This window comes from Urocitellus parryii, chromosome 10 (assembly GCF_045843805.1).
Source record: "Urocitellus parryii isolate mUroPar1 chromosome 10, mUroPar1.hap1, whole genome shotgun sequence".
In the NCBI taxonomy this organism is placed as follows: Eukaryota; Metazoa; Chordata; class Mammalia; order Rodentia; family Sciuridae; genus Urocitellus; species Urocitellus parryii.
Genome location: NC_135540.1, coordinates 144510530 through 144529981, shown reverse-complemented (window position 1 = coordinate 144529981; position 19452 = coordinate 144510530). Strand labels below are relative to the sequence as shown.

The following is a 19452-nucleotide window of genomic DNA, read 5'->3' as shown; positions in this document are numbered from 1 at the left end:
CATTGTCTGATGTGTGACAGGTGCCAAGAATTATTTGCTAAATGAATGAATCTTCAAACTAAGGGAGGAATGGTTGGGGAAGTGCTTCCACCTGCTTCTAGCTCTTCATAGCTTTCTCCTCTTGGGTGTCTGGCCCCTAAGATGTATCACTGGCTCTTATAACCCAGCCTTTCCCAGTGCCAGCTTAAAAGCCTGCCTCCTGGTTGGTGTACACACTGAGCCACAGCACCCAGTTCTGGTGCCTGATTCCACATCCATACCCTGGGCAAGGTCATTGTGCATCTCTCATATCTGAAAGAGGGCCCCTCCCTTCATCCACTGTTTGGTCACTCAAAAGGGGTTTATTGAGCACCTCTGATAGCCAGCTGCTGTGCTGGGCACCACTGGATTAACAAAAGGGAGCAGGCACAGCCTTTGCCATGGAGAAGGTGAAAAAGAGACTGTCAAGCTGGCATTCTTTATGTGGGAATGTTAGAGTCATTGTGTATCAGAATGCCAACATTTCACCTCTAAGGCTTGTATTTAAGAATCAGTAGGGTTGGCGTTGTGGCTAGTGGTAGCGTGCTCACCTAGCAAGCGTGAGGCCCTGGGTTCGATCCTCAGCACCACATAAAAGCAAATAAAGGTATTGTGTCCATCTACAACTAAAATATATATATAAAGAATATATATATATATATATATATATATATATATATATATATATATATATAAAGAATCAGTGGCAGCTGTCCATGAGTGCTGTGGGTACAACGGGCTTGGGTCCTGATAGTGGCTCTGTCTGGCTTCCCAGCTGCAGGTGCTTCTTAACCCCCATTGGCCACATCTTGAGCCATATTACGTGCCCTATAGTATCTTCACAGAGATGGGCGAGTCATCACAGTCAATTTTAGGACATTTCCATCTTCTCAAAAAGAGGCCCCTTGCTTTTGGCCCCTGCCCTCCATTCCCCCCAGTGTGGGCAGTCCCTGCTTTGCTTTTGGTGTCTGTGGATGGGCCTCCTGAATGTGTCACATGCAGGGAAGTGGTCCCATTGTAGCCTCAGTGCTGCACTTAAGGTAATGCTTCTCCAGGCTCATTGGTCTTTGTTCCTTTCTGTTGTGGAACCATATTCCATGGTGTGGACAGACCACATTCCCATTCACTGGTGGAGGGGCCCTCGGCTGCTTCTGCTTTGCTGCTGTGAACACTGTGTGCTGTGTTTGGGAGGGCATCAGTGTTTTCCTCCTGGACAGCTCTGCCCTGCAGACATGCTGCATTTCTGTTTGCTGGCAGCTGGCAGCTGGCAGCAGGATGGTATACATACAGTTTTATATCATTGCTTTTCTAATCAGTTCAGAGGAAGCAGAAGAAATGTGTTTCTGCACTATCTCTTAGGTCTACATGATCACCTCCACTGCTGTTCTTTCCTTTTTTATTATTTATTTATTCTAATTTGTCATACACGATGGCAGAATGCAATTCATTTCATATCACACATATAGAACACAATATTTCAAGTCACTGATTATACACAAAGTATTTCACACCATTCGTGTCTTCATACATGTACTTAGGGTAAGATGTCTAACTCATTCCACCATCGTTCCTACCCCCTTGCCTCCTCTTTTCCCCTCCCTCCCCTTTGCCTTATCTAAAGTTCCTCCATTCCTCCCAAGCTCCCCCTCCATTGCCATTATGAGTCAGCATTCTCATATCAAAGAAAACATTCAGCCTTTGGTTTTTTGGGATTGGTTTGCTTCACTTAGCTTTATATTCTCCAACTTTATCCATTTACCTGCAAATGCCATGATTTTATTCTCTTTTAATTCTGAGTAATGTCCATTGTATATAGGTACCAAAGTTTCCCTATCCATTCATCTGCTGAAAAGCATCTGGGTTGGTTCCACAATTTTTTAAAAAATATTTTTTAATTGTAGTTGGACACAGTATCTTTATATTATTTATTTATTTTTATGTGGTGCTGAGGATCGAACCCAGGTCCTTGCATGTGCTAGGCAAAGCACTCTATTGCTGAGCCACAACCCTAGCCCTGGTTCCACAATTTAGCTATTATGAATTGTGCTGCTATAAACATTGATATGGCTGTGTCCCTGTAATATGCTTTTAAGTCCTTTGAGTATAAGCCAAGGAATGGGATAGCTGGGTCAAATGGTGATTCCATTCCAAGTTTTCCAAGGAATCTCCATACTGCTTTCCAGATTGGCTGCACCAATTTGCAGTCCCACCAGCAAAGTATGAGTGTGCCTTTTCCCCCACATTTTCGCCAACACTTATTGTTGTTTGTATTCTTGATAACTGACATTCTGACTGGAGTGAGATGAAATCTTAGAGTAGTTTTGATTTGCATTTTTCTAATTGCTAGAGATGTTGAACATTTTTTCATATGTTTGTTGATTGATTGTATATCTTCTTCTGAAAAGTGTCTCTTCAGTTCCTTGGCTCATTGATTGGGTTATTTGGTTTTTTGGTGTTAAGGTTTTTGAGTGCTTTTTATATCTTAGAGATTAGTGCTCTATTTGATGTGCTTGTGGCAAAGATTTTCTCCCATTCTGTAGGCTCTCTGTTCACCTCATTGATTGTTTCTTTTGCTGAGAAGAAGCTTTTTAGTTTGAATCCATCTCATTTATTGATTCTTGGTTTTAATTATTGCGCCATAGGAGTCTTATTAAGGAAGTTGGAGCCTAATCCGACATGATGGAGATTTGGGCCTATTCTTTCTAATATTAGGTGCAAGGTCTCTGGTTTAATTCCTAGGTCCTTGATTCACTTTGAATTGAATATTGTGCATAGTGAGAGATAGAGGTTTGATTTCATTTTGTTACATGTGGATTTCCAGTTTTCACAACACCATTTGTTGAAGAGGCTTATCTTTTCTCCAATGTACATTTTTGGCACTTTTTTTTGGCAGGGGGCAGGGGTACCAGGGATTGAACTCAGGGCACTTGAGCCACATTCCCAGCCCTATTTTGTATTTTATTAGCCACAGGGTCTCACTGAGTTGCTTAGCACCTTGCTAAATTGCTGAGGCTGGCTTTGAACTTGCAATCCTTCTGCATCAGCCTCCTGAGCCACTGGAATTATAGGCGTGCACCACCATGCCTGGCAGCATCTTTGTCTAATATAAGATAACTGTAGTTATGTGGGTTAGTCTCTGTGTCCTTTGTTCTGTACCATTGGTCTATAGGACTATTTTTGTGCCAATACCATGATGTTTTTGTTACTATTGCTCTGAAGTATAGTTTAAGGTCTGGAATAATAATGCCACCAGCTTCACTTTTGCTAAGGATTGCATTGGCTATTCTGGATCTCTTATTTTTGCAGATGAATTTCATGATTGCTTTTTCTATTTCTGTGAGGAATATCATTGGGATTTTGATTGGGATTACATTGAATCTGATTTAGTGCTTTTGGTAGTATGGTCATTTTGACAATATTAATTCTGCCTATCAAATGTAGATCTTTCTGTCTTATAAGGGCTTCTTTAACTTCTTTTTTAGTGTGCTGTACTTTTCATTGTAAAAGTCTTTCACCTTTTTCATTAAGTTTATTCCCAAGAATTGTATTTTTTGAGGCTGTTGTAAATGGGGTGGTTTTCCTAGTTTCTCTTTCTGAGGATTGGTCACTGATGTACAGAAATGCCTTTAATTTATGGGTGTTAATTTTATATCCAGCTACTTTACTGAATTCGTTTATTAGTTCTAGGAGATTTCTGGTGAAATATTTTGGGTTTCTAGGTATAGAATCATATTGTCTGTAAATAGTGATAATTTAGTTCTTCTTTTCCTATCTGTATCTCATTAATTATTTTTGTCTATCTGATTGCTCTGGCTAGAGTTTCAAGAACTATGTTAAATAGAAGTGGTAAAAGAGGGCAACCCTGTCTTTTTCCAGTTTTTAGAGGAAATGCTTTCAGTTTTTCTCCATTTAGAATGGTGTTGGCCTGGAGCTTCGCATAAATAGCTTTTACAATGTTGAGGTATGTTCCTAATATCCCTAGTTTTTATACGATTTTGAACATGAAGGGATGCTATATTTTATCAAATGCTTTCTCTGCATCTATTGAGATAATCATATGATTTTTATCTTTGAGTCTATTGATGTGATGAATTACATTTATTGATTTCTGTATGTTGAACCAACCTTGCATCCCTAGGATGAACCCTACTTGATCATGGTGCATTATCTTTTTGATATGTTTTTGTATTCAATTTGCCAGAATTTTGTTGATAGTTTTTGCATCTATATTCATTAGAGATATTGGTCTGAAGTTTTCTTTCTTTGATGTTTCTTTGGTTTTGGAATCAGGGTGATATTGGCCTCATAGAATGTGTTTGGAAGTGCTCCCTCTTTTTCTATTTCATGAAATAGTTTGAGAAGTATTGGTGTTAGTTCTTCTTTAAAGGTCTTGTAGAACTCAGCTGTGTATCCATCCAGTCCTGGGCTTTTCTTAGTTGATAGGCTTCTGATAGCATCCTCTATTTCCTTGTTTGAAATTGATCTGTTTAATTCGTGTATATCATCCTGATTTAGTTTGGGTATATCGATGCCTTTGATATTTTCTATTTTATTGGAGTCCAAATTTTCAAAATAATTTCTAATTTTCTTCTGTATTTCTGTAGTGTCAGTCGTAATATTTCCGTTTTCATCACGGATGTTAGTAATTTGAGTATTCTCCCTCTTTTTGTTAGCATGGCTAATGGTTTTTCAATTTTATTTATTTTTTCAAAGAACCAACTTTTTGTTTTGTCAATGTTTTCCATTGTTTCTTTTGTTTCAATTTCATTGATTTCAGCTCTGACTTTAATTATTTCCTGTCTTCTACTGCTTTGGGGGTTGATTTGTTCTTTTCCTAGGGCTTTGAGAAGTAATGTTAGGTCATTTATTTGTTGACTTTTTCTTCTTTGAAGGAATGAACTCCATGCTATGAACTTTCCTCTTAGAACTGCCTTCATAGTGTCCCAGAGATTTTGATATGTTGTATCAGTGTCCTCATTTACCTCTAAGAATTTTTTAATCTCCTCTTTGATATCTTATTTAGTCTCCAGGTGTTGGAGTATCTTTTATTTTTTATTTTATCATTGATTTCTAATTTCATTCCATTGTGGTCTGATAGAATGCCGAGTAGTATCTCTACTTTTTTTATTTACTAAGATTTGCTTTGTGGCATACTATATAGTCTATTTTAGAAAAGGATCCATATGCTGCTGAGAAAAAAGTGTATTTGCTCATTGATGGATTATATACTCTTTATATGTCAGTTAAGTCTAAGTTATTGATTGTATTATTGATTTCTATAGTTTCTTTTTTTTAGCTTTGTTTGGAAGATCTATTCAGTGGTGAAGAAAATGTGTGAAAGTCACCCAGAATTATTGTATTGTGGTCTATTTGACTCTTGAGCTTGAGAAGAGTTTGATTGATAAACATAGATGCTCCATTATTTGGGGCATATATATTTATAACTGTTATGTCTTGTTGATTAATAGTTCCTTTAAGCAGTATGAAATGTCCATCTTTATCCCTTTTGATTAACTTTGAATTGAAGTCTACTTTATTTGTTTTGAAGATGGAAACCCCTGCTTGTTTACATAGGCCATGTGAATGGTACATTTTATCTCAGCCTTTCACCTTCAGTCTGTGGGTGTCTTTTCCTATGAGATGAGTCTCTTGAAGGCAGCATATTGTTGAGTCTTTTTTTAAATCCAATCTACCAGTCTATGTCTTTTTATTTGTGAGTTTAGGCCATTAACATTTAGGCTTATTATTGAGATGTGATTTGTATCACCAGTCATTTTTGTTATTTTTGGTATTTAGCTTAACTTGGTTTCTCCTTTGGTTGGTTTTTCCTTTACTGTAGTTCTTTCCTTTGCAGATTTTCATTATTGTTTTTCATTTCCTCCTCCTGGAATATTTTGCCAAGAATGTTCTGAAGTGCAGAGTTTCTTGCTGTAAATTCTTTTAGCTTTTGTTTATCATGGAAGGTTTTTATTTCATTGTCAAATTTGAAGCTTAATTTTTCTGGATATAAGATTCTTGGTTGGCATCAATTATCTTTTAGAGCTTGGTATATGTTGTTCCAGGATCTCCTGGTTTTGACAGTCTGGGTTAAAAAAAATCTGCTGAGATCGAAATTGGTCTTCCCTTATAGGTAATCTGATTTTTCATTCTTGTAGCATTTAAAAATCTATTCTTATTCTGTATGCTAGGCATTTTCATTATAATGTGTCTTTGTGTAGATCTGTTGTAATTTTATACATTTGATGTCCTATAGGCGGCTTTTATCAGATTTTCCAGTTCATTCTTTATGCTTGAGAAATTTTCTGATATTATTTCATTGAAGAGATTGTGCATTCCTTTTGTTTGAATCTCTGAACCTTTCTCTATTCCAATAAATCTTAAATTTGGTCTTTTGATGGTATCTCATAATTCTTGGATATTCTGTTCATGGTTTCTTACCATCTTCACTGTGAGGTCAACTTTATTTTCAGGATTGTATATTTTGTCTTTATTATCTGAGGTCCTGTCTTCCAAGTGATCTAGTCTGTTGGTGATGCTATCTGTTGAGTTTTTTAATTGTCTTATTGTTTCTTTCATTTCAAAGATTTCTGTTTGTTTTTTTTTTTCAGTATCTCTCTCTCTTTCTTGAAATAATATCTTGCAACCTCTGTGTTTGCTCTCCTGTCTCTTTGTTGGTGTCATTGATGGTTGCCTGTATTTGGTCTCTTATGTCTTTGTTGGAGTGATTGGTTTTTGCTTTTATCTGCTCACTTAGGTCGTTCTTTAATTCCCAAATCATCTTAGTTATGTATATTCTGAACTCCTTGTCTGACATTTCACTACTGTGCTATCTATGGATTCTGTTGTTGTAGTATCTTGGTTTGTTGGGGGCACTTTCCTCCCTTATTTTTTCATGATGTCTATGTATCTCTCTCTCTTGCAGTGTTATCTGAGGTATCATAGCTTCTGCCCTGTTGTCTTATAGTGTCCCTATAGGTTATCAATACCTCACTATTAAGGAAGAAATCAATATTACAGCACTCAGTGTACCCAACGTGCAGCCATATATCAGTTAGCTTCTATTTTTACATTTATAGTTTTGTCACTATAATCAGAAATGATGAGTTCGGTTATCTTCTACCATATAGTCAATAGGTTTGCTTAATGGTTTACAGTTTCTAGTGGAAGAAGGGGGTCTGGGGGGTTGGCTGAGATGTTTATGAGGTAGGATGTGAGAATATGGAGGTATTAGGTTATATGACTAGTGAGAGGGTAATTATAAGAAATTAGCTGTTAGTAGGAGAAACAAAAGATAAGCAACCCCATGCAAGACTCCATTACCTCAGCAACAGGATAACTGTTAGCACCCCTAGTAGAGAAACTTCTGGTGCAGCAGGCCCACAGGGACCTTGGTGACTTCTTACCAGGTCCTTATTGTTATCCCTTGATAGAAGCGGCAATATCTTGAAATTATATTTTACCACAACTTACTGTTGAAGAAGCCGGTTATTTGTCCCACGGAGTCTCCTGCAATGGATTTTGCTGCTTGTTCTCTTCACTGTTAACTGAGACTTTCTCTATCCATCCTATGGGTTTCCTCTGACCCAGACACCAAGCAGATTCAGGCAGTGGGTTTGTTTAGTTCTGTCTGTTCTGGTATGCTTTGGTCTGGTCTGTTTGTTCTGGTTCGTTTTTTATTCTGATTTATTCTGGTCTGGTCTGGTCTGGTTTGTTCTGGTCAGGTCTACTTTGTTCTGGTTTGTTCTGGTCTGGTCTCATTTGCTCTGGTTGGTTTGTTCCGGTTTGTCCTTTTCTGATCTATTTGGTCTGTCCTGTCTGGTCTGAGCAGGGCTGCTTGCCCCAGGAAGGATATAGTCTCTGGCTATCTGCTGTATTGTGATTCTGGCAGCCATTGAATGTCAACTAGGTCCAGTAGTTCAGTGGAGTTTGTAAACCATGTTGTTTTAACTATTATAGGTATTTCCTATTTCTTAGCCAGTGCCTTAGTCCATGAGAGCTGCTATAATAGAATGCCACAGATAGATAACTTAAAAGAAAATAAGTTTCTTTCTCAGTTCTAGAGCCTGGAAAGGCCAAGGCCAAGACATGAAATATGGAGCACTCCATCTCCACATTGGAGCTTAAATGCTGCCTCTTACCAAGGGGAGGGGTGCTGATATTCACATGGCAGAAAGCAGAAGGGCAAGAAGGACTCACTCCTTCTGCCAAGCCCTTTAATAACAGCATTGGCCTCATAAGCTGACACCTGCCCAGAGGACCCAGGCCTAGCACTGTGCATTGGAGATGATGCTTCCATCACACAATTCTGGGAGATGCCTTCAAACCAAAGCAGCCAGAATAATGCTATAAAGAAAGCTCCCCCATGTGCCTGCTTTTCTGTTGCCCAATGTTATCACTTATATAAGAGAGACAAGAGAGCTGGGGTTGTGGCTCAGCGGTAGAGCGCTCGCCTAGCATGTGTGAGGCCCTGGGTTCCATCCACAGCACCACATAAAAATAAATAAATAAAGATATTGTGTCCAACTAAAAAGTAAATATTTTAAAAAAGAATTTTAAATTTAAAAAAAAAGAGAGACAAGAAATGGGGGTTATTCCTCACCAATTTCATTCTGATGAATGAGTTCACAACTAAGTTTGCTCTTCTTTTTAGTATCGTGAACTTATGGAGTTAGGCATGTTGATTTGATTCCACTCATCAGTTATTTTTAGTATACAATTGCCACATCTTTGGCCAATGGGAATATCTTTGTATCAGCTCCTAAGTCCTTTAGACAAGGCCTTGGTGGTAGTTGTCCGCTCTCCTGGCCCTCTGGTCTGTGCAGTGTTGCTAGTCCATTGTGCTGTGTCCTTGAGACCTGATCAGCTTCCACCTTTTCCTTTGAGTGGAAGTACTGTTTGAGGGCCACCCTCTCAGAGATGGAGGTGCCTGCTGATGCTGGCCCCTCTGTTCTCTGGACAGAGTAAGGAAATCTAAGATAAAACAGGCTTGAGTTTGTATTCTTCCAGTTCATATTCAGGATGATGCAGTGAACTGCTTAGACCTTACTCTGTCCTTCATTACCCTCTAGGAGTACTGGGTTCATTGTCTCCACTCAGCAAAGAATTGAAGAACAGGACACAGAGAGAGCAAGCAAGCAGCAGGTTTATTCTAAAAGTGACAGAGATAGACTTTCTAAAGAGAAGGGGCCTCAGAGCTGGGTGTCTGGTGGGGGAGTTTTGGCTTGTTCTTTTTATGGTCTCTGGAATTTCCTCCTTTCCTCCCCTGTCCACATTCTTCTCACTGTTATTGATCGGTGCTCCTTCTGTCTACCTGTCTACTTCAGTTTTTCTATCGGATCCCCTGCTTACGAGCACAAGTACAGAAGTGTCTGTCTGGGCCTTGCTTGTGTTCACAAGCACTTTTGTTAACCAGGATATTGACCACATCAGAAGACCCTCTCCATGCTGCTTTGTTCTGGTCCTGCCTCTGACCTTCTCACTCACCATCTTGCCCTGGCTGCTTAAGCCCTTCTACATCTCCCTCACTTTCAACCTCCCAACCTGGTTATCAGCACCCAAAGTTGATAGTTAGGGGTGTATGACTCACCTGTGCCATCTCTGGCAGATATATGATCTCAGAAGTGTGAGACCTGGGCAGGTGGGGGTGGATCTGTGTTGTGCTTTTGTTTTGTTTTAGCTTATTATTAAATATATATACTGGAAGAAAACAAATAATAAAATCGTAGTGGAAAGTTCCTTCTAAGCACAACCCAGAAGCCATTGTTAAAGGATCAGTCAAGAAAATTAATTTGACCAAATGAAAAAGTCTGCACAGCCATAAATTACTACAATTAAAGTAAAATCTGCACAGAGTCACACTTGAGTATCCAAGAGACCAACACCTTGCTGGGCCATCGGGGTAGACTTCCTAGTGACAGAGGAAGACCTGCAGGCCTGTTCACAGCCTCTGGCGGGGAAGGGGCTGCTGGCTCTCCTTACAGATGAGAAAACTCAACCAGGCTGAATTTCTTCAAGTTTGTGCTGGACAGTGGCAGAGCAGGACCTGAACGAACCCTTGCAAGGAGCCAGCAGGATAGCCAGCTGCAGTGTCCCGACACGACACCCACCATCCTTGCAAGGAACCAGCAGGATAGCCAGCTGCAGTGTCCTGACACCACACCCACCATCCTTGCAAGGGGCTAGCAGCCTGGCCTGCTGCTGTTGGACTTGAAGACCTTTCATTACAGGCGGATGTCTTACAGCTCCAAGTCAAGGGTGACACCTGCTCAATAAATTCAGCCTCATTCTGATATCCCCAGGAGAAGCATCTGCTCAGGGGCCACTGAGAGAGCTGGGCCAGGGGGCCTAGAGAGAACCCAGAGTGTTCTGAAACTAATATAGTCAGGTTTAGTGTGGACTGTTGACATCACCAAAGTGACCACTCTTGGCCTATGCAGAACTGCCTGCCACCTCCATGCTCAGCCCTGCTCAGCAACTCATGCAGTACTGAATTGTTTGTTAGTCTCTCCCAGGAAGGTGTCATTCAGTAGATTTTTTTAACACACAAAGCAAGGATGTGGTTTCTATGTGAGTCTATGGTGAATGTTTTGAAGAGATGTGTGATTTGTAGAAGGCCAAATTCAAGAATGCATACCATCTCCCTGTCATTTAGAATGTTCTCTCTTCTCTAGGGGACATCCGACACCCAAAGCGTGTCCAGCAGACTGATTTGGCTGCAACACTGGCAATTGGACTTGGTTTGCCAATTCCTAAAGACAGTGTGGGGAGTCTCTTATTCCCAGTTGTAGAAGGGAAACCAGTGAGGGAACAACTGAGATTCTTACACCTGAACACAGTGCAGCTCAGCAAGTTGCTGCAGGAGAACATGCCATCTTATGAGAAAGGTAAGCTAACTGGCAGTTCCCAGCCTCTGAGGTCACCATCTGTGCCCCGTGTTCCCATGTGCTTTGTGCTGTGCATTGTGGTCGTCATGGGCTACTTTGTGTCTCACGCTCTTCCAGCCTGTCTCTGCCTTCCTGACCCTCAGAACCTCACCTGTCAGCCTCAGCCCCCACAGATGTATCATCTAGGTGTGGTTCCTTCATAACCGTATTCATTCTGCTAACATTCACCATGTTCTTCTTATAAGCCAAGGAGTGTTAAAGGCACTGGAGATAAGCACACATGGCACAAGGTTTCTGTCCTCACAAAACCTTCCAGAGGGAGGAAAGAAAAGTACCATGGTAGATGCCAGATGGCTACCTTGAGAAAGAATGCACAGGGAAGGGGAGTGCAGGAGTGGGTGCTGGCGACACAACTTACCTTTGAGTAGCTGCCCAAGAGGGAGCCCCACAGGCTGAGGAGACCAGGTGCTGCAGCAGGGACATCAGAGAGATAGGGGGGCCCACTGGGCATCGGAGGGCTTTGACTTTTATTCTGGGTAAGGTGGGGGGCACTGCAGGGTTTTGCACCAAGCCCAGAATCTTGGGCCTGTGTTTTCCAAGGCTCTCAGGAGAAAATGAGTCAGAAAGCAATTGCAGTGCTCTGAGGAGAGAGGAGGCTGCCGGTGGCAGTGGAGTCTGGGAGAAGCAGTAGAATCTGGGAGAAGCAGTTACACTGTGGATGTTTTGAAGGGAGTGAAACAGGATTTGCTGGAGCACTGGGATACAAGGTCATAGAAAACCCATGGGAAGGATGGGCCTCTGTTCTCAGCATGGCAGTGAAAGGGGGCTATCATGCACTGCTGTGGGCAAGAGTTTGACAGGAGCAAGTTTGCAAGGCAGGGTCGTGGGGCACAGTGACCAGGAAGCCATGAACAGAGTTTCATGAGGAAGCAGTGGGCAACTGTGTCAACTACTGGGAACTGACTGCTGACCTGGCAGTACAGGCTCATCAGGACCTGCAGACCAGCTCAACGGGATACTGGGGAAGCCTGGTTGGGGTGGTACAGGTGAGGACAACCGAAGGTGAGCAGGGAAATGGACTGGGTTGATGTGGGGCTGAGAGCAAGTGTTTTCAATTTAAGCCAGAGCTACAAAGGATGTTTATGTGCCAATAGGAATGGTCCTGGGAGGAACAAAAAATTTTAAAAACAGTCCCTGGATAAGAATGTGCCTTCCTGAGGCCCTCTGTAGATATTTGAGTTTTGTTTTGTTTGTTTTTAGAGCATTAGAGTTATACACAGTAGTTGGATTCATTTTGACAAAATCACATATGCATGGAATTTGATTTATTCCATTTCAGTCCCAGGTGCCCCCTTTTCTCCCTCCTTCTGTTCCACTGATCATCCTTCCTCTCATTTATTTATTTTTGGTTGGTGTTTTCTACCTACACATACAGGTAGAATCCTCTGTGGTATACTGACATATGCATATAGCATGATTTTGTTAAATTCATTCCTCATTTTCTCCCCTTTCCCTTCCCTCCTCCCTCCCTCTCAATCTCCCTCTTCTACTCCATTGGTCTTCCCCTATATTTTTATGATATCCAATCCCCACCCCACCTTTTCCCCTTATTTTTCTTTAGCTTAAGCATATGAGAGAAAATATTTGACCCTTGATCATCTGAGTCTGACTTGTTTCACTTAGCATGATGTTCTCCAGTTCTGTCCATTTGCTGAAAAATATCATAATTTTATTTTTATGACCAAGTAAGATTTCATTATGTGTATGTACCACATTTTCTTAATCCACTAATCTGTTGACGAGCATCTGGGCTGGTTCCATAATTTGGCTTTTGTGAATTGCATTGCTATATACATTGATGTGGCTATGTCACTGTAGTATGCTGATTTTAGACTTTTTGGATAAATACCAAAGAGTCAGGTAGCTGGGTCATATGGTAGTTCCATTCCTAGCCCTTTGAGGAATCTCCATACTGCTTTCCAGAATGGTTGTTTGAGTTTGCAGTCCTACCAACAGTGTATGAGTGTACTTTTCCCCCTACATCCTCACCAGCATTTATTATTATTTGTAATCTTGATCATTGCCATTCTGACTGAAATGAGATGAAATCTTAGTGTAGTTTTGATTTACATTTCCCTGTTTGCCAGGGGTGTTGAACATTTTTTTATAATTTGTTGAATTGTATTTTCAAATGCTTTACTCTGCCACGTCCAGGCATATCAAACACCAACTCGCCTGACCCCAGGCCCCATCTGGAGTCTAGAGAAGGTGCCTCCAGTTTGAGGCAGCACTTGACCTGATGTTAGCAGGTCTTCCTCTTGGAGGTTGTGGGGTGCTGCCAGCAGCAGGTGACACTGTGAGTGTCACATGTAGAAGACAGGCCTTGCAACTGGGGACTGGCCAGGAGCCACAGGCAACAGGGCGGGAGGACCTGCTGAGCCAGCGCATAGCCATGAGGTGTCTAGGGAGGAGCTTCTTGCGGGTGAGGCCTGGGCAGCACACATTTCAGTCCAGACCAGACCCAACTATTACTTTTGGTTGTTTGTTTTTATTTTTTCCCAAAATAGTTTTTATTAGCATGATAGTTTTTCATATTTATTGTGTTAATATGTACCCTTTCTCCTGCACTAGAAAAAACACCAATGAAAGCAAGAGACAACGGAAGCATTGTTTGCCTATTTCAGAAATATCAGGGTAGGAGAAATGGAGAGCCAGAGTGAGTAGGGGAAGAGATGTCCCTGTCAGACAAACTCAGGACGGCCCCTGGAATGAGGAAACATCCCTGGGGTCCTACACCCCCAAGAAGCCTGTGTCCACACTGTCCATGCATGTGCTGACACAGAAATGGTATAGCTCTCAGCAAAGCCTATAGAGACCCACTTTACCCATCCTGTCCTTGGGCAGTCTTTCCACTCTTGTGGGACTGGCTGTTCCTTGCCTCAGGATCTTTGCACATGCCTGGGATCCTTAACTTTCAGCTTACAAGTCAGACTATCCTTCCCCCCCCCCCCCACTTACAATCTTAAATCAGTTCCTCCCCATTACCAGAGGTCTTGCATTATACCATCTGCTTTTCCTTTGCAGCATTCTTCTCATTATATAAGTGTGTGTGTGTGTGTGTGTGTGTGTGTGTGTGTGTGTGTCCCCTACAGAATCCTGCCAAGGAAGCAGGAATTGTACCTATTCACTCACCATGTGTCTTACCAAACATACTACCCTTGGCCTATAGTCAGGGCTCAGGAAGTGTTTGTTTGGATAAATGAACAGGTGGCCCCATGTCTCTGTGATTCCTAGATGGGGACGTTGTGGGGTATAGACACAGGTGCCTGTGTTTCTCTCTCTTAGAGGAACTGTGGACACAAGTGGCCCACTTCAGGGTGGGAGGTGCAGCATCTTGTTGCCAGCTTTGGAGTTTCACCCTTAGTTCAGATTTCTACTCCCACCGCTCTGTGAGTAGCAGGTGATGTGCCCTCTGTCTTAGATGCTGCCTCTGGAAACAGGCATGATGCTCACATGACACTCCCAGCTCATTGCTATGGAAAACAAAGAATAAGTTGCTTGGCGTGGTGCTGGCCATTGCCTCTTCCAAGTCACATCCTCCAGCTCTCCCAGGTTGGCTTGCAGGCCTCAGGGTACACGTCTGGGGCTTGTGCCACAGGCTCTAGACTTCAGCAGCTAATGGTCACTTGCTGGGCAAGGCCCAAGGTGTGCTCACAGAATCCCTCAAGCTCAGTGTCTGATTGGGGAGCCTGATGATAGGTACACTAAGACTGCCTTCCAGTGGCCCTTCTGGAGCATGAAGACTCAGAGAGGAAGTTCTTGGTCACTAGTAAGTGTGATCCAGCAAAGACTTTGCTCAGCCAGCTCTAGAAAAGGGCCATGTCAGCCTTGGTCTCCAGCAGACATGAGGCTGGGTTCTTTGGGGAGCTGGCATTCCTTGTAGGCTGCACCACTGGCCATCCTGAGCAGGGACAGGCCTCAGTGGTGCTAGTGCAAGGACAGAGGGCCAGCCTTTGCTGGGGAGGTAGGCATGGTGGGCTAGGTCCCCACACACACTGCCAAGACAAGCATTCTGCAAAACAGGGCCTGTCAGTAATGCACTTCAGGGTAGTTTTAATACTGCACGAGAAGAGTGGAAAGAGACAACAGGGAGGAAGGGAAAAGGCAAGTGAGGGAGGTGAAGAAGGAATCCAGGCGGAGCAGCAGCAGACATTTCTGTCACTGTGTGTGCTGATGACCTAGGCCTGACAGTGCTGATAATGGACACACACATTTCCTCGGCTTTCTCAGCCCCTCCCCTAAAGGGACAGAGAGGTATCTGTCCTAAAAATGTGCCAAGAAAAACCGAATACTCTGGAATTGTGTCTGTTCTGACATGTGTGTGTGATCTTTTGGTTCTCTTGCTAGATCCCGGATTTGAGCAGTTTAAAATGGCAGAAAAGTTGCATGGGAACTGGGTCAAACTACACTTGGAGGAAAACCGTTCAGACATCCTGCTCAGCCTTGGAACCAAGGTGCTCAGGCAGTACCTGGGTGCACTGAAGACCTTGAGTCTGTCTCTGAGCACACAAGTGGCCCAGTACGATATCTACTCGATGGCAGTGGGGACTGTCGTGGTTTTGGAGGTATGGATGTTCATGGAGCCATGGCTCAGGGGCTAAATTTGTTTGGTAACTCAGCCAAAATATGACAGTTCAAAATATATATAATAAGGTTGTTGCTAAACAAGAAAACTGAATTTTTCAACCCTTTTGTTTTGTGCCTTGACTTGGACACAAAGCAGTGCATGCAACAGGTGTCTACCCTCAGTGTTGCCATGGGAAGAGAAATAATAAGGCATGTGGTTTGGGTAGACAGTTAAAAGTAATCCTTCAGTGGGCTCTTCTGACCTTGCTGTATGAGCAGCTGATGAGCTCAGAGGGTTGCCACCCGGTCACAGAAACCACTGGTGTTTTTCTGTTCCAGGTTCTCACCCTGCTCCTCCTCAGCACCCCACAGGCGCTGCGCAGAGGGGCTGACCTGGAAGTTCCTCTGCGGTCTCCTGTGTTTTCTCTGCTCTTTTATTTGGTATTCCTAGTTCTTTCTGCCATTCATGTCATAGTATGCACCTCAGCCACAAATTCCTGCTACCTCTGTAGCCTCCCGTGGCTGGTGGCAGGAGGGCTGATGGTTCTGGTTTCCGCACTGCTCTGTGCAATTGTCTCCACTCTCACCAGGACTGTCATCGAGAGCACTCTCCTGAGGAAGGTAGGCTGTATCCATGTACGCTCTTGTTATGTCGGCCAGACTTCCAGTCATCAGACATTGGTTGAACACCTGGCATGTACCAGTATAATTCTGGTAGGGCAGTTCCCTGGGATAGCCACATACCAAAGGGGTTAGTTGGGAAGGACCTCAGCAGCCACCCAGACCTCTGGCATCTTGACTGCCAGGTTATGGTTGTAGTCAGGTCCCAGCCCTTTATTCTCAGTTGAGAAAAAAGGTTTCCTGAACTGGGGAGGAAGTAGAAGCAGAGCTGCTACACAAGGATGGGGAGTGTGAGTCTGAGTCCTAGTAGGCCCTTGCCCTGTGGCTGAGGGACAGTCTCAGGTAGACACACAGGATGGCCCTGCTCATCTGGTCAGCCTCACCAAGTGCAGTTTTCTTTTCAAGGCTGACATTTTCCTTTGCAATTCTTAGTCTCTGGTTTGGCACCTTTGTTTGTGAGCTTAGAGGTGGTGACAGGAAGAATGGATAGTTGCAGTTGGGTCCAGAGTGCCCTGTGCAGAGACTCCAGCCCCATCCCATGCAGCTGCCATCCCTCCTTGCAGGGGTCTCGGAGGCCCTCTGCTGTGTCTGGGCCCAGGCACTCATGTGTCCCTAGGGCATGATGGTCTTCATCCACAGCTGCATCTCCAGGGCCTGGCTGGGTGACTCTCCCTGGGTACCTCACAAGCAATGGTTTCAAAAGAATGCGAACAGTTGCGCCCTCATCTTGAGCTGTCTTTGGCCAGCCTGCTTCATGGATAGTACTGTGTGCCACCCTTGTCATCTTAACAGAAACCATTGTAGTGGGGATCATGGAGTTCTGGAAATTCACGGAGAAATTAGATGTCTGGTTTAAGGAATTTATCAGGGTCCTTTGTTTTTGAACAACAGGAACTGGCATGGAAGCAGGAGCAGGAGGGCTGGGTCAGGAGCCACTGGCCAGTGCTTCAAGCTCTATCACTGCCCAGAGAGCCCAGGTGCTTTCAGTCTCTGCCACCGAGCTTATGACTTAGAGTCCAGGGTGAGGACAACTGGCCGGCCATATGGTGTCAGTGTCCCAGAAGCAGGGGAGGGGTCTTCCAGAATGGGCAGCAGGCACTGGGCTGAGGACCAGCAGGTGTCTGTCACAGGGGGTTCTTCACTGTGAGTGAGGATTTTAGCACATGCAGAAAAATACATGTCATTTTCAGATTACTACGGAAAATGCATTTTCTCCTCACAGAATGCAGCTCTCCCCAGCTCCAGGTGGTCAGAGATGGACCTTCTCCTGATGCTGGGCACAGCAGGCCATGTCCTGAGCCTGGGTGCCAGCAGCTTTGTGGAAGAGGAACATCAGACCTGGTACTTCCTGGTCAATACCCTGTGTCTGGCTCTGAGCCAAGAAACCTGCCGTAGCTGCTTTCCAGGAGATGACAGCAAGCCTCAGCACAGTGTCCACATGCTGCAGGATAGTGCAGTCTACAGAGCCCCCATACTCCACAGAGCAGGCCATGCCTCCCCCTCCTCAGAAGCACTTGGGGGCCACACACGGTGGGCTATCCTGGCAAGCCCCTGGCTGGTGCTGGCCTGTTGCCGATTGCTACGGTCCCTGAACCAGACGGGAGTGCAGGGAGCCCACAGGCCTGACCTCGGCCTCTGGCTCACCAGGTAAGCATGAGCCTCAGCTATGGGCTAGACCCTCTGTAGGTGATGGTCACACACTAGGTCTTTTACATTTAGGCCTGTTTTATCTTACGAATAGGATAATGTAAGGAATCTAAAGAAATGAGCAAATGTAACTCAGGAACGAGTGTTGAAAGGTGGCCTGATAGGTTTTCGGTGCTGAATCACAGATAACTGATCATGATTAAGACCCTAAATTCTAGAGTGACTGCTCCTAAGATATGACTCTAGGTTGAGCTCATAGTGCTGCCTGGGACAGGAAGGATGAGGTCAGCTGGGCAGGGGGCTGGGGCCTCTGCTGCAGCCCTGCCCTTTGTAGCTCCTTCTTCCTCTTGTCATTCCTCTTTCTCCATCCGGGAGGACAGAGCATGTGACGATGGTCAGCACTATGAGCCTCTTACTGTGGCTGGAGAGCACAGAGAAAGTGAACTATAGCATTTAAAGTAAGGATGGTACACACGAAGGAAACTGAGGCAGAAGTCAAGATGGCTCTTTTACTGGGGTGCTAAAATGGACAAGAACAGCAGGAGGAGCAGACGGTGACCATCTGCTCAATTCATGGACCTCATAACTGCATAATACAGCAGCAGTGCTGCTCCTCTGGGGCCCAGGGAGTTTCAGGCTCACATCTCAGGTTATCTTGCACCTGTGATGATGAAGCCCAGCTTGAGCACAGGTGAGCCGAAGAACCCTGGCCCCACATGGCCTCTCCTTTGGGATTCCCTAGTGCTGAGTCAGCAAGTTGCGTGTTCCAGCAGACCGCTGGTGTCTGCCTGTGTCCCAGAGCAGCCCTGGAAGTGAACGCCCAAGCTGGAGATTAAGGAGCAGGGCTAGAGAGAGGCCAGGCCACTGAGCCCGACTCTGTGAAATTCCTGCCCCAGAAGAGCACAGTGACACCCCCACTTCGTATTTTCTTGGGAAATTGACGCATTGGAACAGTCCTGGCATGTTGTTGGCCTGTCATCTCAGGCATGGACATGCTGCCGCTTGCCTCCTGAGCTGTCCTTGCACTGTCCGAGCATTCCTGTTGGTGGTAAAGAGGCAGCAGCATCCTGTTGGAATGGCCCCTGCCTTCTGTGTGGTGGTGTGCCGCAGTGCAGAAGAGCACCCGAGATGGTGGTGCAGTTCAAACCAGGCGACCCCAGGAAGGTCCACAGTGCTGACCATCCTCCTGACTTGACACTGCTACATCACTCCTCAGATTTCTGAAGTCTTTTCCCCTTTCTGTGTGTGCCTTGGAAGAAAGTTACTCATCCATTTTACCACTGCTGCCAGTCTGAGCTGTGTGAGTATGAGCTGTGTACCATGTACTCTGTGTACCATGTGCTCTGACCACTCCTCCTCACCCAGGAGACTGTGGGGTGGCAGCCTGTGAGTTCATCTGTGTGAGTGAGCGGCACAGGCCAGGAGAGGAGGGTCCAGGGGACTGGGACCGTGTGCACCTCTGAGTCCATCTGTGAGGGCAAGGGAGACTTCATCTTGGCAGTCTTATTTGTAACGTTTGAAGAACCTTTGTTTGAATTTGAACAACCAGCCTTTTTTTTTTTTCCTCATCAGGAAAATTAGCTGTTTTTACATAGCTATCATTACTATGAGACTCAGAGATCACTAGTTTGGTAATGATTCTGCATTTTCTGTTTCA

The 19452-nt window shown here is 44.2% G+C and overlaps 1 protein-coding gene across 3 annotated transcripts in view; it reads left to right on the top strand.

Annotated features, from left to right (window-relative positions):
• The window catches only part of Pigg (phosphatidylinositol glycan anchor biosynthesis class G (EMM blood group)), a 45359-nt gene that overhangs the window by 10176 nt on the left and 15731 nt on the right, over positions 1-19452 (top strand). For all 3 annotated transcript variants that reach the window (XR_013344414.1, XM_026381552.1, XM_026381553.2), the window contains exons 6-9: positions 10689-10901; positions 15309-15526; positions 15867-16148; positions 17371-17795. Coding sequence is in view for 2 of the 3 variants with exons in the window: in XM_026381552.1 (XP_026237337.1) it covers positions 10689-10901; positions 15309-15526; positions 15867-16148; positions 17371-17795 (1138 nt within the window). In the remaining variant the exon portion in view is untranslated. The remainder of the gene's footprint in view (positions 1-10688; positions 10902-15308; positions 15527-15866; positions 16149-17370; positions 17796-19452) is intronic.